The 20,195-nt window shown below is 39.9% G+C and overlaps 1 protein-coding gene across 1 annotated transcript in view; it reads right to left on the reverse strand.

Moving 5' to 3' along the window:
• Positions 1-20,195, reverse strand: part of CAT (catalase) — a 54,557-nt gene that overhangs the window by 10,202 nt on the left and 24,160 nt on the right. The window contains exons 2-8 of the mRNA XM_003412126.4: positions 14,640-14,811; positions 13,261-13,371; positions 11,690-11,820; positions 10,912-11,016; positions 8,939-9,064; positions 5,772-5,963; positions 4,698-4,850 (exon numbers count right to left, since the gene is read on the reverse strand). Coding sequence (XP_003412174.1) covers positions 4,698-4,850; positions 5,772-5,963; positions 8,939-9,064; positions 10,912-11,016; positions 11,690-11,820; positions 13,261-13,371; positions 14,640-14,811 — 990 coding nt within the window. The remainder of the gene's footprint in view (positions 1-4,697; positions 4,851-5,771; positions 5,964-8,938; positions 9,065-10,911; positions 11,017-11,689; positions 11,821-13,260; positions 13,372-14,639; positions 14,812-20,195) is intronic.

Below are 20,195 nucleotides of genomic sequence, written 5' to 3' on the forward strand. Positions count from 1 at the left end.
GATAAGAACTCCTCTTCCTCTCCCCGCAAAATAACTAGTGCTCTGTTTTGTATTATTTCCTGTTCCCAAGGAAGCCTTACACTGTAAAGTAAATTCACCAGAACCCAACTAACTGGAATCCTGATTTAATTCCATTCCTCTCAACCCCCTTCCACTCTAGGAGAAGGATCAACCTTTTGTTCTTAACAAAAACAAGCAAATTAGCACAAAACCAACTGTCTAGGAAATTACTGAAGAAAACACCTCCCATTTTGTGTTCTGAGTTATCTCAGATACAGTTTGAGCTTTGAAACTTTCTAGTTATAAACAAAGAACTACACAACTTATTGCTTTTAAGCTAAGCAATTTATAAATGCAATTTATAGCTTTTAAGCTAAGGTTTTTTAAGCTGAGGTTCAAAATGATAGCCCTACAATGCCAGAAGGTCTTGAATCAAAGATTCAGCTATGTTACATATTTACCAAGGCAAGATGATACACATCTTGAAATTTCTTTCAATTAGTACAGACATAAAAAGTTGTATGATTAACTCTGCATTAATATTACTATCCAATTAAGTATTCTCATCATCTAAAGCTCTACTCTATGAGCCATTTGTGTATGCGTGTGTGTGTGTGCTTTACATGAAGGTTTATAGAGCAAATTAGTTTCTAATTACACAATTAATACACGAGTTCCATTCGTCCAGCTTTCCTGTCCCCTCCTGCCTTCTCATCCTTGCCACTGGGCTGGTGTGCTCATTTAGTCTCGTATACATGGTTGAGCTATATTTATTATTGTTTGTTTTATGGGCTTGTCTAACCTTTGGCTAAAGGGTGAACCTCAGGAGTGTCTGGGGGCCATACTCTCAGGGTTTCTCTAGTCTCTGTCAGACCAGTAAGTCTGGTCTTTTTTTGTGAGTTACATTTTGTGATACATTTTTCTCCAGCCCTACCCGGGACCCTCTGTTGCGATCCCTGTTAGAGCAGTCGGTGGTGGTACCAGGCACCATTTAGTTGTGCTGGACTCAGTATGGCGGAGGCTGCAGTAGTTGTGGTCCATCAGTCCTTTGGACTAATCTTTCCCTTGCGTCTCCAGCTGTCTTCATTCTTCCCTTGCTCTATGAGCATTTTTTGTTCATTGACTTTATCATTGGCCTTGAATCTTAAAAAAAAAAGGACATGCCTATATGCCTAATTTTACCTGTTCCACTGCTCTGTGGATAGTCTACTCTTAGCCGAGTGGCGGCACCTCCCATAATCATTTCAAAGAGTCTAAGCTAATATTTAGATGACTGGTCCTGAGCCATGACTAAGACCCACCTCTAGCGTGGAGGCTGGTTACCTCCTTTGGCTCAAAACCAACTAAGTTGAACTTTAATTCTACCAACAGGATAAACAATGCAATCAGGCCATTAGCAGCCCCTGGGATGTAGCCGCTATCATGTAATTGTTCTGGTGTCACCTTATGCTTATTGGGCAACTAACTCTAGTCCAAGGTGTGAAGCCTGGAAAATTGGCACAGTGAGAACGTAACCTGGACACCAAGTTGAATCTAGGGCTTACCCAAGGCCCTGGGCCTGAACTCCTCTGCTGGGCCTGGTGAGAAAGCAGAACAAAGCTCCCACACACAAGCTACCAACCCAACCTCTTCTCTGACTCCTAGTGAAGAAAGGATAAACCTGTGCCATCAGGTACTAAGTGGACAGTCTCTCTGTGACGAACAGGTTACCCACCCATGCATTATACGACTCTGTCCATTTCACTGTGGTCTGGCTTATCACACTGGAAAACAAAGTCTTACAATTTATTAATGTGATCTTGCCGAAAGGTAACTGACAACATTATCCATCAGTATACTAATCACCATCACGCTAAGGCGCTCATAAACTCTCGGTAGGAGTAATTTCAAAGTCCTCCTGACTGGCTCTCCACTTCCAGTCTCTCCTCCAACAAGACATCCTACATACTCCTGCCAAGAAATGAATCTTCCTAAGGCCCCGCTCAGATTATATCTCTTACCTACTCAAAAAATATATATGATTCACTGGTCTCCATGTGGCTGAATGAGAGCAACAGTCCTTCCACAGCTGCATGGCTCCTAAAAAGCTCCATGGTTTTAGAATTCACAGCTAAATGACCTAAGATTGTATGGGAAAAACTAGGCCAGGAACTGATACCTTGACTGAATTTACTAAAGCTCTCTCATATACTTTTTTAAAATACACTTTCAAAAAAAAAAAACCAAAAAGAGAGAATACTAAATTTAAAATATATTATTTATCAATAGAGAAATGACCGTATGTTTAATCTCCATTTATCATCCTTTTTTAGGATGCAGTTTCAATACGACGCTTTATACATGTGTTTTCTTTTGTTGCAGAGAATATGAACTGGTTAGGAGGCCCCTTTCCCTCCATCCAAATAGGCCTAGTCCTTCATCCAAATCTTCAAAGTCAGTGGTGCTGACAGCCTCCAAGGCCCACTGAGGTCCTCAAGACCCAGAGTAGCCTAGATTCTTCTGAAAAGACTTTGGGTGACCTTATATGTCTCAACCTGTTCCTTCAATACGCAGGGTTGTGCAGTCTTAGCCCTGCCCATGACAATTTCGGGCCCTGACAAATTCCACCAGCTACTCCTTCACACAGTTCAGCTCCTTTTTAACCACCAGGGAGGGGAGGTTCAGGACCCAAGGATACATTGCCTTGGCTTTCTCTACTCCCTGGCTTCAACTACAAGCACTTCTGCTTGGCCTTACCTTTTCTGTTTCCAACCCCCAGTTCCCTCTTTTTCTATCTATCCCCAACAGGAATGATTCTAAATGGCATATACCTGACCACATTTCTCAAAACTATAGGAAACTTTTATTTTCCCTGAAGGGGCAATTGTGCAAACTTCTCACTCAAGAATTTAAGGTCCCCTCTGACATTTGTCCACTGTACCTGTCCAAACTTCTAATTCAGGAAAGAGGGACAGATTATAGTTTAAACCTGTTCCCCCCTTCGTGCCTATGCTTCGTTCCCTACCTGACTGAGATGCATTCTGCCCTATTAAACCTCTGTTGAAAATAAAAATTGTATGTGCACTTCAAAACCCATCTCAAATGCTACCTCGCTCATGAAACTTTGTTGTCATCCTCTAAAGAGGCAAGATTTCACCTTGTGATTCCCCAAGGTACTCTGCCTTACCTTAGAGTTATCTTGTGTTTTCACATCCCTTATAATACCTGGGACAGGCTATCACCCACAGTAGATTGGACCTCAATTTCCATTAGTTAAATTGAACTAAAAACTACTGAGAAACCCACTTTCTATAAAAACCTCAGATGTTCCCAATGTCACAGTAAACAAGTTATTACAACAAAGGAATCTGAGCTTGTCCTCCAAGGAAGCTGACACCTGAACAGGAATCAGATCCTTACATAAGACGCAACCATCAGTGACTGTGGTCTGGTGGAGGGCATGGTCTTCAACCTTTATTCGATGGTCATAGTCCAAATGTACAACAGATTAATTCATTCAATAATTATTAAACCAGTTATTTTCCTACTGGTTTCTGATCCAAAGAAGAATTTCTAACTCTTTGTACTCTTGAAATTAAAGGAAAAGATTCTGCCTAACTAAAGACCTCTTTAAAATATTAAAAAGCAAAGATATGGCTTTAAGGACTAAGGTGTGCCTGACCCGAGCCATGATGTTTTCAATGGCCTCATATGCATGCGAAAGCCGAACAATGAGTAAGGAAGACCAAAGATGAATTGATGCCTTTGAATTATGGTGTTGGAGAAGAGTATTGAATATACCACGGACTGCTAAAAGAATGAACAAATCTGTCCTAGAAGAAGTGCAGACAGAATGTTCCTTAGAGGCAAGGATGGCAAGACTTCTCTCACATACTTTGGACATGTTATCAGGAGGAACCAGTCCCTGGAGAAGGACATCATGCTTGGAAAAGTAGAGGGTCAACAAGATGGACTGACACAGTGGCTGCAACCATAGGCTCTTGCATAACAACTATTGTGAGGATGGTGCAGGACTGGGCAGTGTTTCATCCTATTGTACATGGGGTTTGTATGAGTCAGAACCGACTGGACGGCACCTAACAACAACAATAACAACTCTTGAAAGAGCATATTGGAGAGTGATGTAAAACATACTGAATGTCTTCTACCACTGGCAACATAAATTTAGTTCATAAAAATCATTTCCACACTGAGCTTCTGGTAAAGGTGATGGAAAAATTTAGAAACGGAGAGTGGTGATGGTTGTAAAACACGATGAAGGTAATTAATGTCACTGAATCTTACATCTAAAGAATCTTGAAATGGCAAATATTTTGTTCTACTTATAGTTACTACAATTTAAAAAAAAAAAAAAAATCACCTCCAGATCTCTTTTTACAGGTGGAGAAATTTAAGCATCCCATGAAGAGGACATGAATAAAGTTACCCTGACCAAAGTTATAATCAATTAATTATATGCCCTCCCATGAGTTACAGACTGAACAAATAATGCTATATTCTACACATACCTGAGGCATTTCTAACATATCCATGGAATTTGGTTTTTTCTTATTTTATTCAAGTAATGTTCATCCAAGGATGGTTTCATCTAAATTCCACAGGGAACTAAGATGCAGATTATTAAAATTTAAATGGTATTCTAGTTAATTCTTCATATAAAGATTGCACCTCAGAACACTTTGATTCTCCAGGCTCACCTGAAGCATTTTGTCAGGGCTGGGCTCAATGCCGGGTGGCATGTTGCTTGGGTCAAAGGCTATTTGTTCAACCTCAGCAAAGTAATTGACAGGGTTCCGGTTTAAGACCAGTTTACCAACTGGAATAAGAGGAAAGTCCTTGTGAGGCCAAATCTGGAAAAAAAAAAAATGTCATATTCACAATTACCACACAACCAACTGAAGGAAACTAACAATTACCACACAACCAACAGACAAAAGCTAAAACTACCCATAAAAATACCAACATTCAAATCTAATGAAGCCAGAGATGACAAGTAAAAATCATAATTTTTAATCCAATAAAACATGTTAAGAACTTAAAGTGAGTACATTGGTTGAATCTTTCACAATAGTAAACAGTAAATACGGACAAAAGTACGTCATAAGCAAAGTACTTAAACTTTTCAAAATCTGTTCCCTGCTGATGATAATGTTTTTAATGATAATGTGGAAACCCCGGTGGCGTAGTAGTTAAGAGCTACACCTACTAACCAAAAGGTCAGCAGTTCAAATCCACCAGGTGCTCCTTGGAAACTCTAAGGGGCAGTTCTACTCTACTCTATGGGGTCGCTATGAGTTGGAATTGACTCGATGGCAATTTTTTTTGTTTTTAAATAATAACATAGGAGCTCTGGTGGAGCAACAGTTAAGCATTTGGCAGCTAACTGAAAGGTCAGCAGTTTGAACCTACCAGCTGCTCCTCAGGGGAAAGATGAGGCAGTCTGCTTCCATAAAGGCTACAGCCTTGGAAATCCTATGGAGCAGTTCTACTCTGTCATACAGGGTCATTATGTGTTGGAATCGACACAACTGCGATGGGTTTGGTTTTGGTTTAGTAAGAATGTACCAAACCACCGACATAAATTCATCAAACATGAATATGGAATCGAGATGCTGGTGAGCTCTCACTGACAGGCCTAGGAACTCTTAAGTGATACTCCCGTACTTTGCATATAACTTCCCTATCATTGTGAATACTTGCGAAAAATTTTTAAAAAGTAGGAAATAAGAGATTATAAAAGAAGAAAACAGTTTAGTTGTTAACTGACTCACCTTGGTGAGATCAAATGGATTAAATGGAAAATTTTCTGCCTGACTGAATGTCATGATCTGGATGTAAAAGGTCCAGGAGGGGTAGTTGCCTGTGGCAATGGCATTATAAAGATCTCGGATGCCATAGTCAGGATCTTCCTGGGAAAGTCTTGCTGCATCTTCCACAGAAAGGTTTCTGATGCCTTGGTCAGTCTACAGCATGAAAGAAATAAGCTCAAACTGAAACTTATTGGCAAAGTTATCAACCTTTAATCAGTAATTCATTGAAGGCTTATGAGACTCAATCAAGAAATCTTCATGGAACTAACACTAACCAAAGACAGAATTTTCCTTGTGATAATACCACCATTGTTCAAATCTGACACCAATATGAATGTATCAACAAGAAATTCTACTTGATTATCGATTCTTTTGAATGTCCAAGAAATTCAGATTACATAGTTTATATTTAGGATTAGTTCTATCTTTCCCTTTATATATTTCTATATTACTTGAATTTTTACACTGTTACTTTTCTAATCAGAAAATTAAAATATATTTCAAAAATAATCAAATGATTAATAAAATTAAAGAGGGCTTCCCCTTTTTTACATGAATTTTTTTTCTTACTTTCTATTTTATAATAGCTCAAATCAATAACTGACATTGTGCTCAGCTAGTATTCCCTCCACTCCCACCTTCTTCCTTTTTTTTTTAAGAAACCAAAGAATCATAGTCCATAGAGATGAAAAGAACTTTAGTAGGATTTTTCTGAACCAGCTCTCCCAGAATTAGTATTCTGACTTTCCAAACAAGCCACTACGACCCAAAGAAGTTAAGTCACTTTTACAAGTGCTGTTATATGATACCACACATATCTTCAATGAACTTCCTGTGTAAATCTGAAAGACCTGCAACAAGCCAAGTACCATGAGACTTCCTTAGTAAAAGTCAGCTCTGAAAGCTGGTTCATTTCATCCTAACTCTCTCTAGCCAGTGTAAATATTTGAAGCCTTCCTTCTCTTGGACCAGAAATGAAGCCACCTTCACCACTGAAAATTGAATGCTGCCATTTGCAGGTTACCCAAAGAGCCTACATTAATTTGCAACATCTCTTTAATTTTAACTGAATCCCCTAGGTTTAAGAAAGAACAATCTAAATCAAAGTAATCCAGCTTGATGAGTCCATGTCATTCTCAGGTTTCTTCAGGGCCCTCTGCTGAACAGTTCCATAGGCAATCCAATCTTTCCAGGCTGTGGGCAGCTGGTATTATTATTATCATCAAAATTTTACAGTGAAAAAAAACTGGAGCTTAGAAAACATCTAATAATATGCCCAAGGTTATAGCTATCTAGAAAAGTAAAGATATGAATTCAAGCTGGTCCAATTCTAAAGAAATCAACTTGGGTGGCTGTCCCAGGTGCAATCACTCAGTCTCACTCTAAATGACACCACAATGCTCCTTTGGGCAATAACCAGCCAATGGGTCAACTGTTTCTTAAAACAGTTCTGAGTCAAAGGTTACAACCCAAGCCATAAGAATAAAGAGGGGTGACAGTTTTCCCATTAGACATGCTTGTACAAACTGTTCAGATGAAGATTAAGACGAGATGGAAGAAAACAGGTCTTTTAAATAGCATTAAGAGGAAAACCATTTCTGTCTCTGCTGATATCAGCAGCATTTGGAAACAGAAGTTCTTGGGCCCCCAGGGGTTTTTAACCCCCTGAAGCTCTTTGAGAATATTACTTATTGTCATATTGCCAAAATCATACCAAGAGAGGACCCTATAATAAAACACTTCAATTAATTAAAGGGTTCTCAAAAGCAGAGGTAACCAATTTGATTTGAGTGTATAAAAACAAACGAAACAAGCATAAGGAGAATTCTGTTTTCTGACTTTCATAATTGATTTTACTTATTTTCCTTGTTCATAATACACTCTTCATAAATGCTGAATGAATAGATGGGTGATTTAAAAAGTTAGGAGAAATGTTTTTAGAAAGGAACCATCAGATGTGGAGAGTGACATTGTGGGGTTTACATAAACTTTCCCCAAAGAATAGAGATAACTGTGAAAATCTTGGTTTAGGAAACCATTCCTTGATGTTTAGGAGTCTTGGATAAGAACTCCAAACCACATTTAATCAACAGGTTATGCTGGTGAGGTGATTCTTGGGTAGGAGCTGGCCAGGCCAGAGGGACCCACCTCTTGATACCACACCATAATGACCACTTCATGATAAGCTCCATGGGCTTCCTGGTTGGTGATAGATGTCCGTGCATTCCTTTCTGGGACATGGAAGCTTCGCATTGGGAGCCTTCCCAGACCTCGCTCTAATAAGTGTCTCTCCACTTATATCCTTTTTGCTATAACAAAACTGTAATTGTAAGTACGGCACTGTCCATGAGTTCTGAGCCATTCTAGTGAATTATCCAACAGGAGTATTGGGAGCCAGCAAATCAGAAATTAGGGGGGTTAGGAACCCATGAGCTTATGGCTAGTATTTTGAGGGGGTAGAAGGATCCCTCAAATTTGTACCTCGTAGGTCGAAAGTGAGGGGAGCCCTGGGTACTCCCAAGCTTGAGGCTGGTGTCTGAGGTCTTGGGCAGACATGGCACTCTGGAAGGCTGTACCCTTTATCTTGTTAGATCTGACCGAGCTCTGGGTGGTTAGGGCCAGAGGAAGAAGCACTGCATATGCAGGTGGTGTCAGAACAGAAGTGGCAGAGAAGTCTAAGGGTGAGATTTGCTATATCCTTACAGATGGTGAGCTGGTATTACAGACAGGAATACTCCAATTCCACCTTAATCCCCTCCAAGATCCCAAAAGATAACTGTGCTCAAGACAATGACTCAGGGCTAGAAAAAAGCAAAGCAACCTAACACTTTACAGTTTTCTAGGGCTTAATCCAACATTCCAACACAGAATCCTAGAAAGCTGTTAGTGTGTGTGTGTCTGTATCTAATTGCTCTCTTTATAACTCAGAAGTGATTCATTTAGAACCCAACCCACTCAGGTATGATCTAAGTAACATAACAAAAAAATCTGTTTCCAAACAGGATTACATCCATAGGTACAGGAGTTAGAATTCCAACCCATATTTTGGCGGGCCACAATTTAATCCCTAACAGTAAGGCAAGGTGGGAGAGCCCCGCATCCCCCCACCCCAGAGGGGCAACATGCACCTTATAATGGAATTTGCAATAAACTGCCTCTCCGTCTGCATTGACCAGTTTGAAAGTATGTGATCCATATCCATTCATGTGCCGATGTCCGTCTGGAATCCCTCTATCACTGAACAGGAAAGAAACCTAAGGAGCAGAAACACAGGCCTAACATTTTTCAGTTTAAAGCAAAATACCTTAGATTTTTAAGACATTTCTAACTAAATTACTGGTTAATCCCTCACTGACATGAAACATACTAGCCAATTACCCATGGGGAGAGCTACCATGATTTCATTTGCAGAAAACAGAATTTTAAAGCAGAATGACATATAAATCATTAACAGCATGGCTCAGAATTCTACAAAAGAAAGCTAAAGTTTATTGCAGCTCTGTTTACAATAGCAAAAAGCTGGAAGCAACCAAGGTGTCCATCAACGGATGAATGATTAAATAAATTGTGGTATATTCACACAATGGAATACTACACATCGATAAAGAACAGTGACAAATCTGTGAAACATTTCATAACATGGAAGAACCTGGAAGGCATTATGCTGAGCGAAATTAGTCAGAGGCAAAAGGACAAATATTGTATAAGACCACTATTATAAGATCTTGAGAAATAGTATAAACTGAGAAGAACGCATACTTTTGTGGTTACTAGGCGGGGAGGGAGGGAGGGTGGGAGAGGGTTTTTTACTGATTAATTAGTAGCTAAGAACTGCTTTAGGTGAAGAGAAGGACAATACTCAATATATGGAAGGTCAGCTCACCTGGACTGGACCAAAAGCAAAGAAGTTTCCAGGATAAACTGAATGCTTCAAAGGTCAGCGGAGGAATGGCGGGGGTTTGGGGACCGTGGTTTAAGGGGACTTCTAAGTCAATTGGCAAAATAATTCTATTATGAAAACATTCTGCATCCCACTTTGAAATGTGGCATCTGGGGTCTTAAATGCTAACAAGCGGCCAACTAAGATGCATCAATTGGTCTCAACCCACCTGGAGCAAAGGAGAATGAAGAACACCAAGGTCACACAACAACCAAGAGCCCAAGAGACAGAAAGGGCCACATGAACCAGAGACCTACATCATCCTGAGACCAGAAGAACTAGTTGGTGCCCGGCCACAATCGATGACTGCCCTGACAGGGACCACAACAGAGAACCCCTGAGGGAGCAGGAGATCAGTGGGATGCAGACCCCAAATTCGCATAAAAAGACCAGACTTAATGGTCTGACTGAGACTAGAGGAATCCCGGCGGTTATGGTCCCCAAACCTTCTGTTGGCACAGGACAGGAACCATTCCCGAAGACAACTCATCAGACATGAAAGGGACTGGACAGTGGGTAGGAGAGAGATGCTGATGTAGAGTGAGCTAATTATATCGGGTGAACACTTGAGACTGTGTTGGCATCTCCTGTCTGGAGGGGGGATGGGAGGATAGAGAGAGTTGGAAGCTGGCAAAATTGTCACGAAAGGAGAGACTGGAAGGGCTGACTCATTAGGGGGAGAGCAAGTGGGAGTATGGAGTAAGGTGTATACAAACTTATATGTGACAGTCTGACTTGATTTGTAAACGTTCACTTGAAGCTCAATAAAAGTTAATAAAAAAAAAAAGGAAAGAAAGCTAAAGAAAACAAGACTAGTCTAACATGATACTCGAAAATTACTTTAATAGAAAATTTCTTTGGTACTACTTTTCCCTCATTCCATCAATATCAGAAGACTTATCTCATACTAGAATCTTTGATCCTTAATATTGTTAAATATGATCTATGCTTCTAATTATTATCATCATCATTTAAGGACTATGGGTCAGGAAGATTAACAAAAATCAGTCATTATAAGAAATCTGAGGAAGTCTCCCCAAAAGAAAATCAGAAACCAATCCTAATAAAATAACCAAAACGAGAGAAGCCCGTTATGACACATGATAAACAGTTCCATCCCAGGTGATGTTTATGATACAGTGAAAAACTAAGTGTTCCTACCTGATGCAGAGACTCGGGGCGCAGGCTCCAGAAGTCCCACACCATGTCGGGATCCTTCAGGTGCGTTTGAGGGTTTCTCTTTTGGCTGTGGATAAAGGAGGGGAACTAAATGGGAGGAAAAAAAAATAATGACAAAACTAAGTTTACAGGAATTATGGTGTCACCAGGCAATGTTTCTTTCTGTTATACATAAGGTCATCATGAGTCTGGGACGACTTGACAGCAACTAACAACAACAAAGCATTATACTTTGCTTATTGCTAGGTTTATGGATTATAATTCTGAACAATTCTAGAATTTTCACCTGTGAAACCCTCAAATGAAATTCATGCAACATAGGCAGCTAGTGCCTAAGATACCTAAAGTATTTCAAACACACTCAAAGCTATAGCATCTCTTTAAGGAAACAATGCACCCGCCCCCCTGTACACACACACACCTCCTGCTGATGCTGAGCATGTACAAACACCCACTACTCATTCCCAGGGCAAAGCCCCTCTTTTTACTAATGCTCCAAGCTCTGCAAGGAAAAGTGAACTCTGTGCATTGGAGCCAATCAATCTTGAAATGCCAAATCTAAGACCAATGGTAACTGTTATTTGATCTAACAAAAATATACTAAATACAGAAAAACGTTTACAAAGGCAATCCAGCCAACAGAAATTCTCTTCTTTCTGCCTTTGCCAGGCACTCTCCTCAAATGCCAACCTATACAGAGTATTTGAAATCCATTCAAATTAACAAACATTTATAGAATCCAGAGTATTATAGCACCTACCAATAAGGCATCCCTGATGAAGAAAATGGGAGTGTTATTTCCAACGAGATCCCAGTTACCATCTTCTGTGTAAAATTTCACTGCAAACCCCCGAGGGTCACGAACTGTGTCAGCTGAGCCCAATTCTCCAGCTAGAAAACAAATAGGAAATATGAAGCATTAGGCAGAGTACCTTGCATTCAAGAAGTCCAAAGCCATAAACATGGGTATCTATCCTTTTCAATCCATTTTCTAGAAGTGAGTTAGCTGTTCAGATGCCTGGGTTATTATTTCCACCACCCACCAGCCAATTTGATCTACAAATTAAACATAAGAACTAACTGAGAGTAATAAGAGAATACACATAATAATAGCTAAAAAGGTTATCCATTTAACATAAGAAGATAGCTTTGTTTACAGATAATTAAAATTTAAACTAAATTAGTGGAAGAGAATAATTAGTAATATCAAGGTAGCGAACAAAGACAATAAAGTGAGTTGCAAAATTATGAGGTTAGTATTAAGGAAAAGAATGAGAAACTAATTTGCTCTGGAAACATTCACCTAAATCACAATTTAAAAAAAGAAGTAAAATATAGATTCTCATTCTCAAGTTTTGTTTTGTTTTTTTTTTGCATTCTACCAAACCAAAAACATATCCAATGCTGTCAAGTCAATTCCAACTCACAGCAACCCTATAGGACAGAGTAGAACTGCCCCATAGGGTTTTCCAAGGAGCAGCTGGTGGATTCTAACTGCCAACCTTTTGTTTAGCAGGCAAGATCTTAACCACTGCGCCACCAGGGCTCCTTACACTCTATAAGATTTTAAAAATGCAAAAGCATGGAATGATACAGACACAGAATTAATTACACATGGTGGTATACCAAAGTGTGGTATGATAGATCTGTTGTTGTTGTTGGGTGCTGTCATGTCAATTCCTACTCATAGCAACCATATGTGACAGAGCAGAACTGCCCCATAGGGTTTTCTTGGCTCTAATCTTTATGGAAACAGATTGCCAGGTCTTTCTCCTGCAGAGCTGCTGGATGGGTTCAAACCACCAACCTTCCAGTTAGCAGCTGAGTAGTTAGCCATGGCACCATCAGGGCTCTAATACTTACTAATTCTGTCACATGAGGAAAATCACTTAACCTTTCTGAAATAAAAATAGTTCTTACGAAGTAGCTGTACAGATCTGAGATAATGTCTGTGACACACTAACCCTGGTGAGCACATAGTTAATTCTCAATAAATGGCAGCTGGTATCATGGTTATTGAATAAGATCCTCATCCTAACGCTTCCACGTGAGGCGAGTGATCACCTGTAGGCAAGTGCTTTCCAAATGTCATAGAATTGCAGAGAATGGCCTCTGTGTAGTGCTATGTAAAGATCTCAGCAAACAAAAATATAAGCAACTACCTACATGTCTCAAAACATTGTTTCTACTATATAAACCTTGCTACCATTGGAGAGATGCTTATTTCCTGTTGTGTAATAAGTTTTTCTTGAAAGTAAGTTATAAATGCCCAAATAAGTTACAAGGTTGAGTTTATCAAGCTATACCAGTCACGCCAATAGACCAACTTACCAACAGTGGAGAATCGAACTGCAATGGGAGTCCTCTTTCCAATATGCTCAAACACCTTTGCCTTGGAGTATCTGGTAATGTCATGTGTGACCTCAAAGTAGCCAAAGGCCCCTAAGAGAAATACACATAAACCATCACCATGAGACCATCACTCAGCCCATGAGGCCTTCAACACTCTTCCAGGCATCTGGGTGACTACAAAGAGAAACTGAAAGTTTAGCCCTGGCCTTCTTGGAGCTTCTAACATGAAGGGGAAGGGGAGACAAACCCAAAATAATAAGAATCAGATACAAAGCCCTATTAGCATTTAGTGCTAAGCCAAGCACCACGGAGCTGAAGTCAGAAGAGTGGGGCTGGGAGTGTTTAGGCAAGGTTAACCAAAGGACATGAGCCAATAGAGCCTTGAAGCACAGGAGGGATCTAGACAGAAACAGAAGAATAGGAAGGAGAGTAGAGAAAACACAGGGGAGAACAGACTAGACATATATTAAAGATGCCACAGGGCCAAACGATAAGCTGAACAGCATATCAAAGTCATGATAAAAGTCATGGAGAAGATGGAAAGAAGTCTTATCTAGGAAAAAGAAGAGATGAAGACAGCGGGAACTCCTAACTCAAGTCCAAATAAGCAGGTCAAGGGAAAATTTTTTCTTCCTTTCTGTTGTTTTATTTTCCCTATTGAGTCGCTTTCTTTTAAACACAACCACCATCTTTTGTTTCTGCCATAAAAGCAAGATAAAAGTTTTACAGATTTGTAGGACAAAAGGGAAGGAAAATCACCCCAGACCCACCACCCTAACACAACTATCTTCAATTTCACACAGTTTATTCCAGTATTTGTCTAATAAGTACACCATTTAAACCTGCTTGCAATGATGCAAAGTGTCTACACCTCTGTATTTTTTTAATTTCCCCACTGAACTATACAATGGAAGATATATTCATGATTACAATTTTTTATTTTTAATGAAATAAACTGTTTTCTATATAATATTCTATCCAGGGCAATACCTGTTGCCATCGAGTTGATTCAGACTCATAGCGACCCTATACAATAGAGTAGAACTGATCCATAGGGTTTCCAAGGCAGTTGTCTGTATGGAAGCAGACTGCCACATCTTTCTCCTCAGAAGCCGCTGGAGGGTTCAAACCACTGTCCTTTCGGTTACCAGACAAGGGCATAACTACTTCGCCACCAGAGTTCTGTATCCAAGGCAATTACCTCATTTAATTAATAATTCCCCTATAGATGGAAATATTTCTTTCTAACAGGGACAAAGATTTGACACGTCTATTAAAGGAACATTTCCCTTCGGGAAATAATTTTGACCCAGGAACGATGAAACAAGGCTTGTACGACAAACGAACATAGCTCTCACCTGCTCCTTTAGCATGCACGACTCTCTCAGGAATTCTCTCTCGGTCAAAGTGAGCCATTTCATCAGTGAAAACCACATCCTGAACCAGAAGGGGTCCCCGGGGCCCTACTGTCATAGAGTTAAGTTTGTCTCCTACAGGGTTGCCGGCTCCAGTGGTCAGGACACTAGGTCTCTAAGTGAACACAAGAGGGAAAAAAGCATAGAGGAGTCAACACAATGAAACTCTTAATTTATATGCTCATCCACGATGTCATTTAGTTGATTCCGACTCCTGGCGACCCTATAGGACAGAGTAGAACTGGCCCGTAGGGTTTCCAAGGAGCAGCTGGTAGATTTGAACCTCTGACCTTTTGGTTTATAATCCAGCTCTTAACCACTGTGACACCAGGGCTCCTATATGCTCATAAGTGTACATCATTTTCCAATTTTTATACCTTTTTCCCTAACTCTTTCTAAATTTCCTGTGTCCAAAATATTGAAATACTACAAGATGTGCTATTGTCTGAAATTTATCATCAGATCTCAGAAATCTTTGATAAATCGCAACACCAATCTGCTAAGAAACTTGGTCTGAAGAACAGAAACACAGCTGAATAACCTGCCAACAGCTTAGCACCTCCTCTAGAAAGACTCAACTCCATACAGGAAGCCCCCACACAGGGGTCCTCCAAAAAAGGACCATACGTGTTTTGCACTGAATGTCCAAACTAATAGCAAGAGGATGGTCTCCTAACCAGACCATCTGCTGGTTACTGCTTTGCTCAGTAAACTGTTTTGTTACTGCTACGAATGTTAAAATACATCATCCTCTATAATGAAGTCCTTTTTCTCAGGCAGTGTATAGTAGCTATCCATAACATTTCTTTTCAATTCCAGGGGAAAAAAAAGTCAAGGGCTTTTACTGTCACTAAGAATAAACTGTTACTGGCAAAACGGATTATAGTATTAATTTTCTAAGATGTCAAATGTCCCTGAAATGGGATAGGTTATTTTACGGTCATAAAGAACTAGTTTAATTCACCCAATTCTTGGATTTCAGTTACATCAGAAGCCTCTCAGCTGTCCCTCCTCTAGGGTCAGAACAGCATTCTTTAAGTCCCACATAATCCTGGGCATCTCTTAGCTTTGTATTGTCTTGCTCCTGTCAAACCTCCATTTTTGATGACACACAACTGCCTCTCCAATGTCTTTCCCTGGGCACCAGGAAATCAGGAGAGACATGTGGATGAAGCAAAGCTAAGCCACCTCCATCCTGGGGAACGACTCGAGGTCTACTGATTAAAGGCAACCTTACCAACTTCACACACCCAGAAAAGCATTGTTTTTAGTATTTCACAAACTCCACCCTCCCTGGGGTGGGGTGTATAATTTTCACCTTTTCGTGCACTCATCTTGCATTTTAAAATGAAATTAATACCTGCCTCTTCTCTAGAAGGCGATATGGAGGGTGGCGGTGGTACTTAAACTAATAAAATACCATGAACTATTTGGGAAAAGGCTTGAAATTTACAAACTTAATGAACAAGACTCTCTCTCTCTCTCTCTCACACACACACACGTAAACCCTCCTGGCCCACTAGAGTTCCACCAATATCAAAATGGGAAGAGGCCTATACGGTACCATGGAGAAACCATGAGTGCTGGCACCACAGAGCCTGGGTCCAACTTCCAGCTCTGCCAAGGACCAGCTGTATAGCTACTGGCAAGTTACTTGTTGAAACTTCTGAATCCCAGTTTTTCATCTGTGAAATGGACAGAATAACAACTATATCACAGAATGAATTTGTGGATTAAAAGAGCTAAATGTATGGAAAATGCAGGCCATGCACTAGGTATGAATATGAGAACCATTTTTCTGGCTGTGGAGGTCCCTAAGTGGTGCAAATGGTTTGTGCTCAACTACTAACCTAAAGGTTGGCATGGTTTGCACTCAACTACTAACCTAAAGGTTGGCAGTTCAAACCCACCCAGCAGCACCTTGAAAGAAAAGCTTGGCAATCTGCTTCTGTAAAGATTATAGCCAAGAAAACCCTATGGAGCAGCTCTGTCTGTAACACAAGGGGATGCCATGAGTCAGGGCTGACTCTACAGCAATGGTTTTTGTTTGTTGGTTTGTTTGTTTGTTACTGGCTGTAAGGAAGTGATGTAATAGCAGAAGAAGCAGAGCATTTATGTCTTATTTTTCAAGAACTCATGACAGATGTACACTCATCCACCAAGATTCTCTCGACCTTTAGCCATCTAGCCACAAACCCTTCAACACTGTCAGTGAGTTTAAAGGTCCAGTCAGCGGTTACCACACAGTAATACCCTTTGTTCTGCAGAGACACATGCTAATACATGTGACACTGCACATTTATGTTTTTTAAAGTAAAATATTAATCAGAAAAAGAAAACACAAAGTTGTACAATTTTACCTTCAGTTTAAACCTAATGCCTTGGTTTTCAATCTGGAATGTACACTGGAATCACCCAGAGGACTTTAAAAAAATACTGATGCCTGAGTCAACCCCTTAGAGATTTTTTTTATACAATTAGTCAGGAGTGAGGTCTGGACCATCCGGATTTTTTTTAGGCTCTCTAGGTGATTCCAAAGTGATCCACAGATTAAGAACCACTGACCTAAAGCTTTTGGATGTTTCAAAATTAAAATAATAACCTAGTTTAACGAATTAAATCTGTCTACCCCTTAAATGCTCTTTTCAACTATATAAACAAGGCACTATAGGAAACCTAAAAAAAATAAGGACATCTCATAAAGGCGAGGAATACAAGAGAGGATACCAAGAAGCTTAGTAAAAGAAAAGCTAACCATGTCAGAGTTTTGCTTAACCCATTGCCATCAAGTCAATTCCAACTCATAGCCATCGTTCAGGACAGAGTAGAACTGCCCCACAGAGTTAGAATTTTGTTTACATGCTTGCATTTCTAATGCAGGAAAGAAGCTACATGAGATAGGAAAGCCACATCACATGTCGCCTGCCTGTTACCAGGTCGGTGTGATACAGTCAAGAATAAAAACCATGCCCAACGAGGCAGATGCAGAGCAAGCGCCAATGAATGTCTGTTGGATGGATGGACAGATGGATGGACGGATGGGTAAGTGAAGAACTAAAGCATAAGGTGGTCTCACCATAAGACAATGAATCATGGAATCTTAAAGCAGGAATGCTGGAATTATGCCACCATTAGTCCCACCACTCGCTCAATTCAGGAACCCCCTCTATAACATCAACAACAATGAGAAATGAAACCTGGACCACACACAAAAACTAACTCAAAATGGATCAAAGACCTAAATATAAAATCTAAAACTATAAAGATCATGGAAGAAAACACATGGACAATATTAGGGGCCCTAATATATGGCTTAAATAGAATACCAGACATAGCTAAAAATGTACAAACAGCAGAAGATGAACTAGACAACTGGGGGCTCCGAAAAATTAAACACTTATGCCCATCAAAAGACTTCTCCAAAAAAGTAGAAAAAGAACCTACAGACTGGGAAAAAAAATTTGGCTATGACAAGGGTCTAATTTCTAAAATTCACAGAAAACTTGAACACCTCAACAGCAAAAAGACAAACAATTTAAATAAAAAATGGGCAAAGGATATGAACAGACACTTCACCAAAGAAGACATTCAGGCAGCTAACACATGAAGAAATGCTCACACTTATTAGCCATTAGAGAGATGAAAATCAAATCTACAATGGAAATCCATCTCACCCCAACAATAATGGCACTAATAAAAAAAAATTAAAAAAGAAAATAACAAACGTTGGCAAGTTTGTGGGGAGACCCAAACTCTTATACACTGCTGGTGGGAATGTAAAATGGTATAATCACTACAGAAAATGGTACGGCACTTCCTTAAAAAGCTAGAAGTAGGAATACCATATGATCCAGCAATTCCACCCCTAGGTATCCACCCTAAAGAAATAAGGAAGGGAAAAAAAGAGAGAGAAAGAAAAAAGTATAATATACATGGTACAACATATAATAAGGAAGATATGTGCAAAATATAATTTTAAATCACTAAAAAAAGAAATAAGAGCTGTGACACAAACAGACATATACACACCCATGCTCATTGCGGCATTAATTCACAACAGCAAAAAGATGGAAACAACCTAAGTGCCCATGAATGGATGAATGGATAAACAGACTGTGGTACATAGGCACAAGGGAATACCACACAACGATAAAAAGAATAACAATGAGTCTGTGAAACATCTCACAACATGGATGAATTTGGAGGAATTACGCTGAATGAAGTAAATCAATCACAAAAGGACAAATACTGTATGAGACCACTATTACAAAAAAAAAAGAAAAGGTTTACACACAGAAAAAAAATTCTTTGACGGTTACTGGGGATGGAAGAGAGAGGGAGGGAAAATTACTAACTAGATAGAAGACATGTGTCAACACTGGTGAGGGGAAAGGCAATACACAATACACAAGAAGTCAGCACAACATGACCAAGGCAAAGGAAGACACTGGGAGGGATGCAAGAATAAAGGGCAACTACAGTAATTACTATTACATAGACAATTCTGCAATAGTATTAACAAACAATAATCTAGGGATGGATACATAGGTAGATAGGTATGTTAAAGAGGTGTGTAAGGGTATAAGGGAGCACACCCACCTGCATATAGGTTTGGTGACCTATATTTCTACATACATAATTGTAGGTGCTACATGTATATTCATATAGACAACAGAGCACACAAAGGGCACAGACATATCCAAACATCTTGCAGGATGAAGTTTCTAGGCTTGAAGGTGAAGGACCATAAACTCAGGGGACATCTACGTCAATTGGCACAACACAGTTCATAAAGACAGTGCGCTGCATCCTACTTTGGTCAGTAGTCTCTGGGGTCTTAAAAGCTTGAGAGTGCCACCTAAGATACAACTATTGGTCTCTTCCCGTCAGGAGCAAAGGAGAGTGAAGAAAACCAAAGACTCAGGGAGCAGTTACTCCAAAAGACTGAAGGACCACATGAACCACAGCTTACATGACCCTGAGACCAAAAGAACTAGACGATGCCCAGCTATCACTACTGACCACTCTGACTAGGATCACAACAATGGGTCCCAGACAGAGCAGGAGAAAAATGTAAAACAAAAAATCAGATTCACAAAAAAGACCAGGCTTACTGGTCTAACAGAGACTGGAGGACCCCGGAGTCTATGACCCTAAGGCATCCTTCTCACATGGAACTGCAGCCTTTCCTGGAGACCACCTTTCATAGACATGCCTAGACCATAAAATAAACACTAACAGCCAAGAGCAACATGTTCCTTAGAACAATCAATTATATGAGCTTAAAAGGACAACATTTGCCCAAAAGGGAAGACGAGAAAGCAGAAAGGGTAGAGAATCCAGAGGAAAGGAAACGGGGAACCCAGGGTGTGGGGAGAATGCTGACGCATTGAGCGGAATGCAACCAATGTCATGGAACACTTTCTGTACAAACTATTGAATGGGAAACTAATTTGCTCTGTAAACTTTTACCTAAAGCACAATTAAAAAAAAAAAAAT

Source organism: Loxodonta africana, chromosome 7 (assembly GCF_030014295.1).
Source record: "Loxodonta africana isolate mLoxAfr1 chromosome 7, mLoxAfr1.hap2, whole genome shotgun sequence".
NCBI lineage: Eukaryota > Metazoa > Chordata > Mammalia > Proboscidea > Elephantidae > Loxodonta > Loxodonta africana.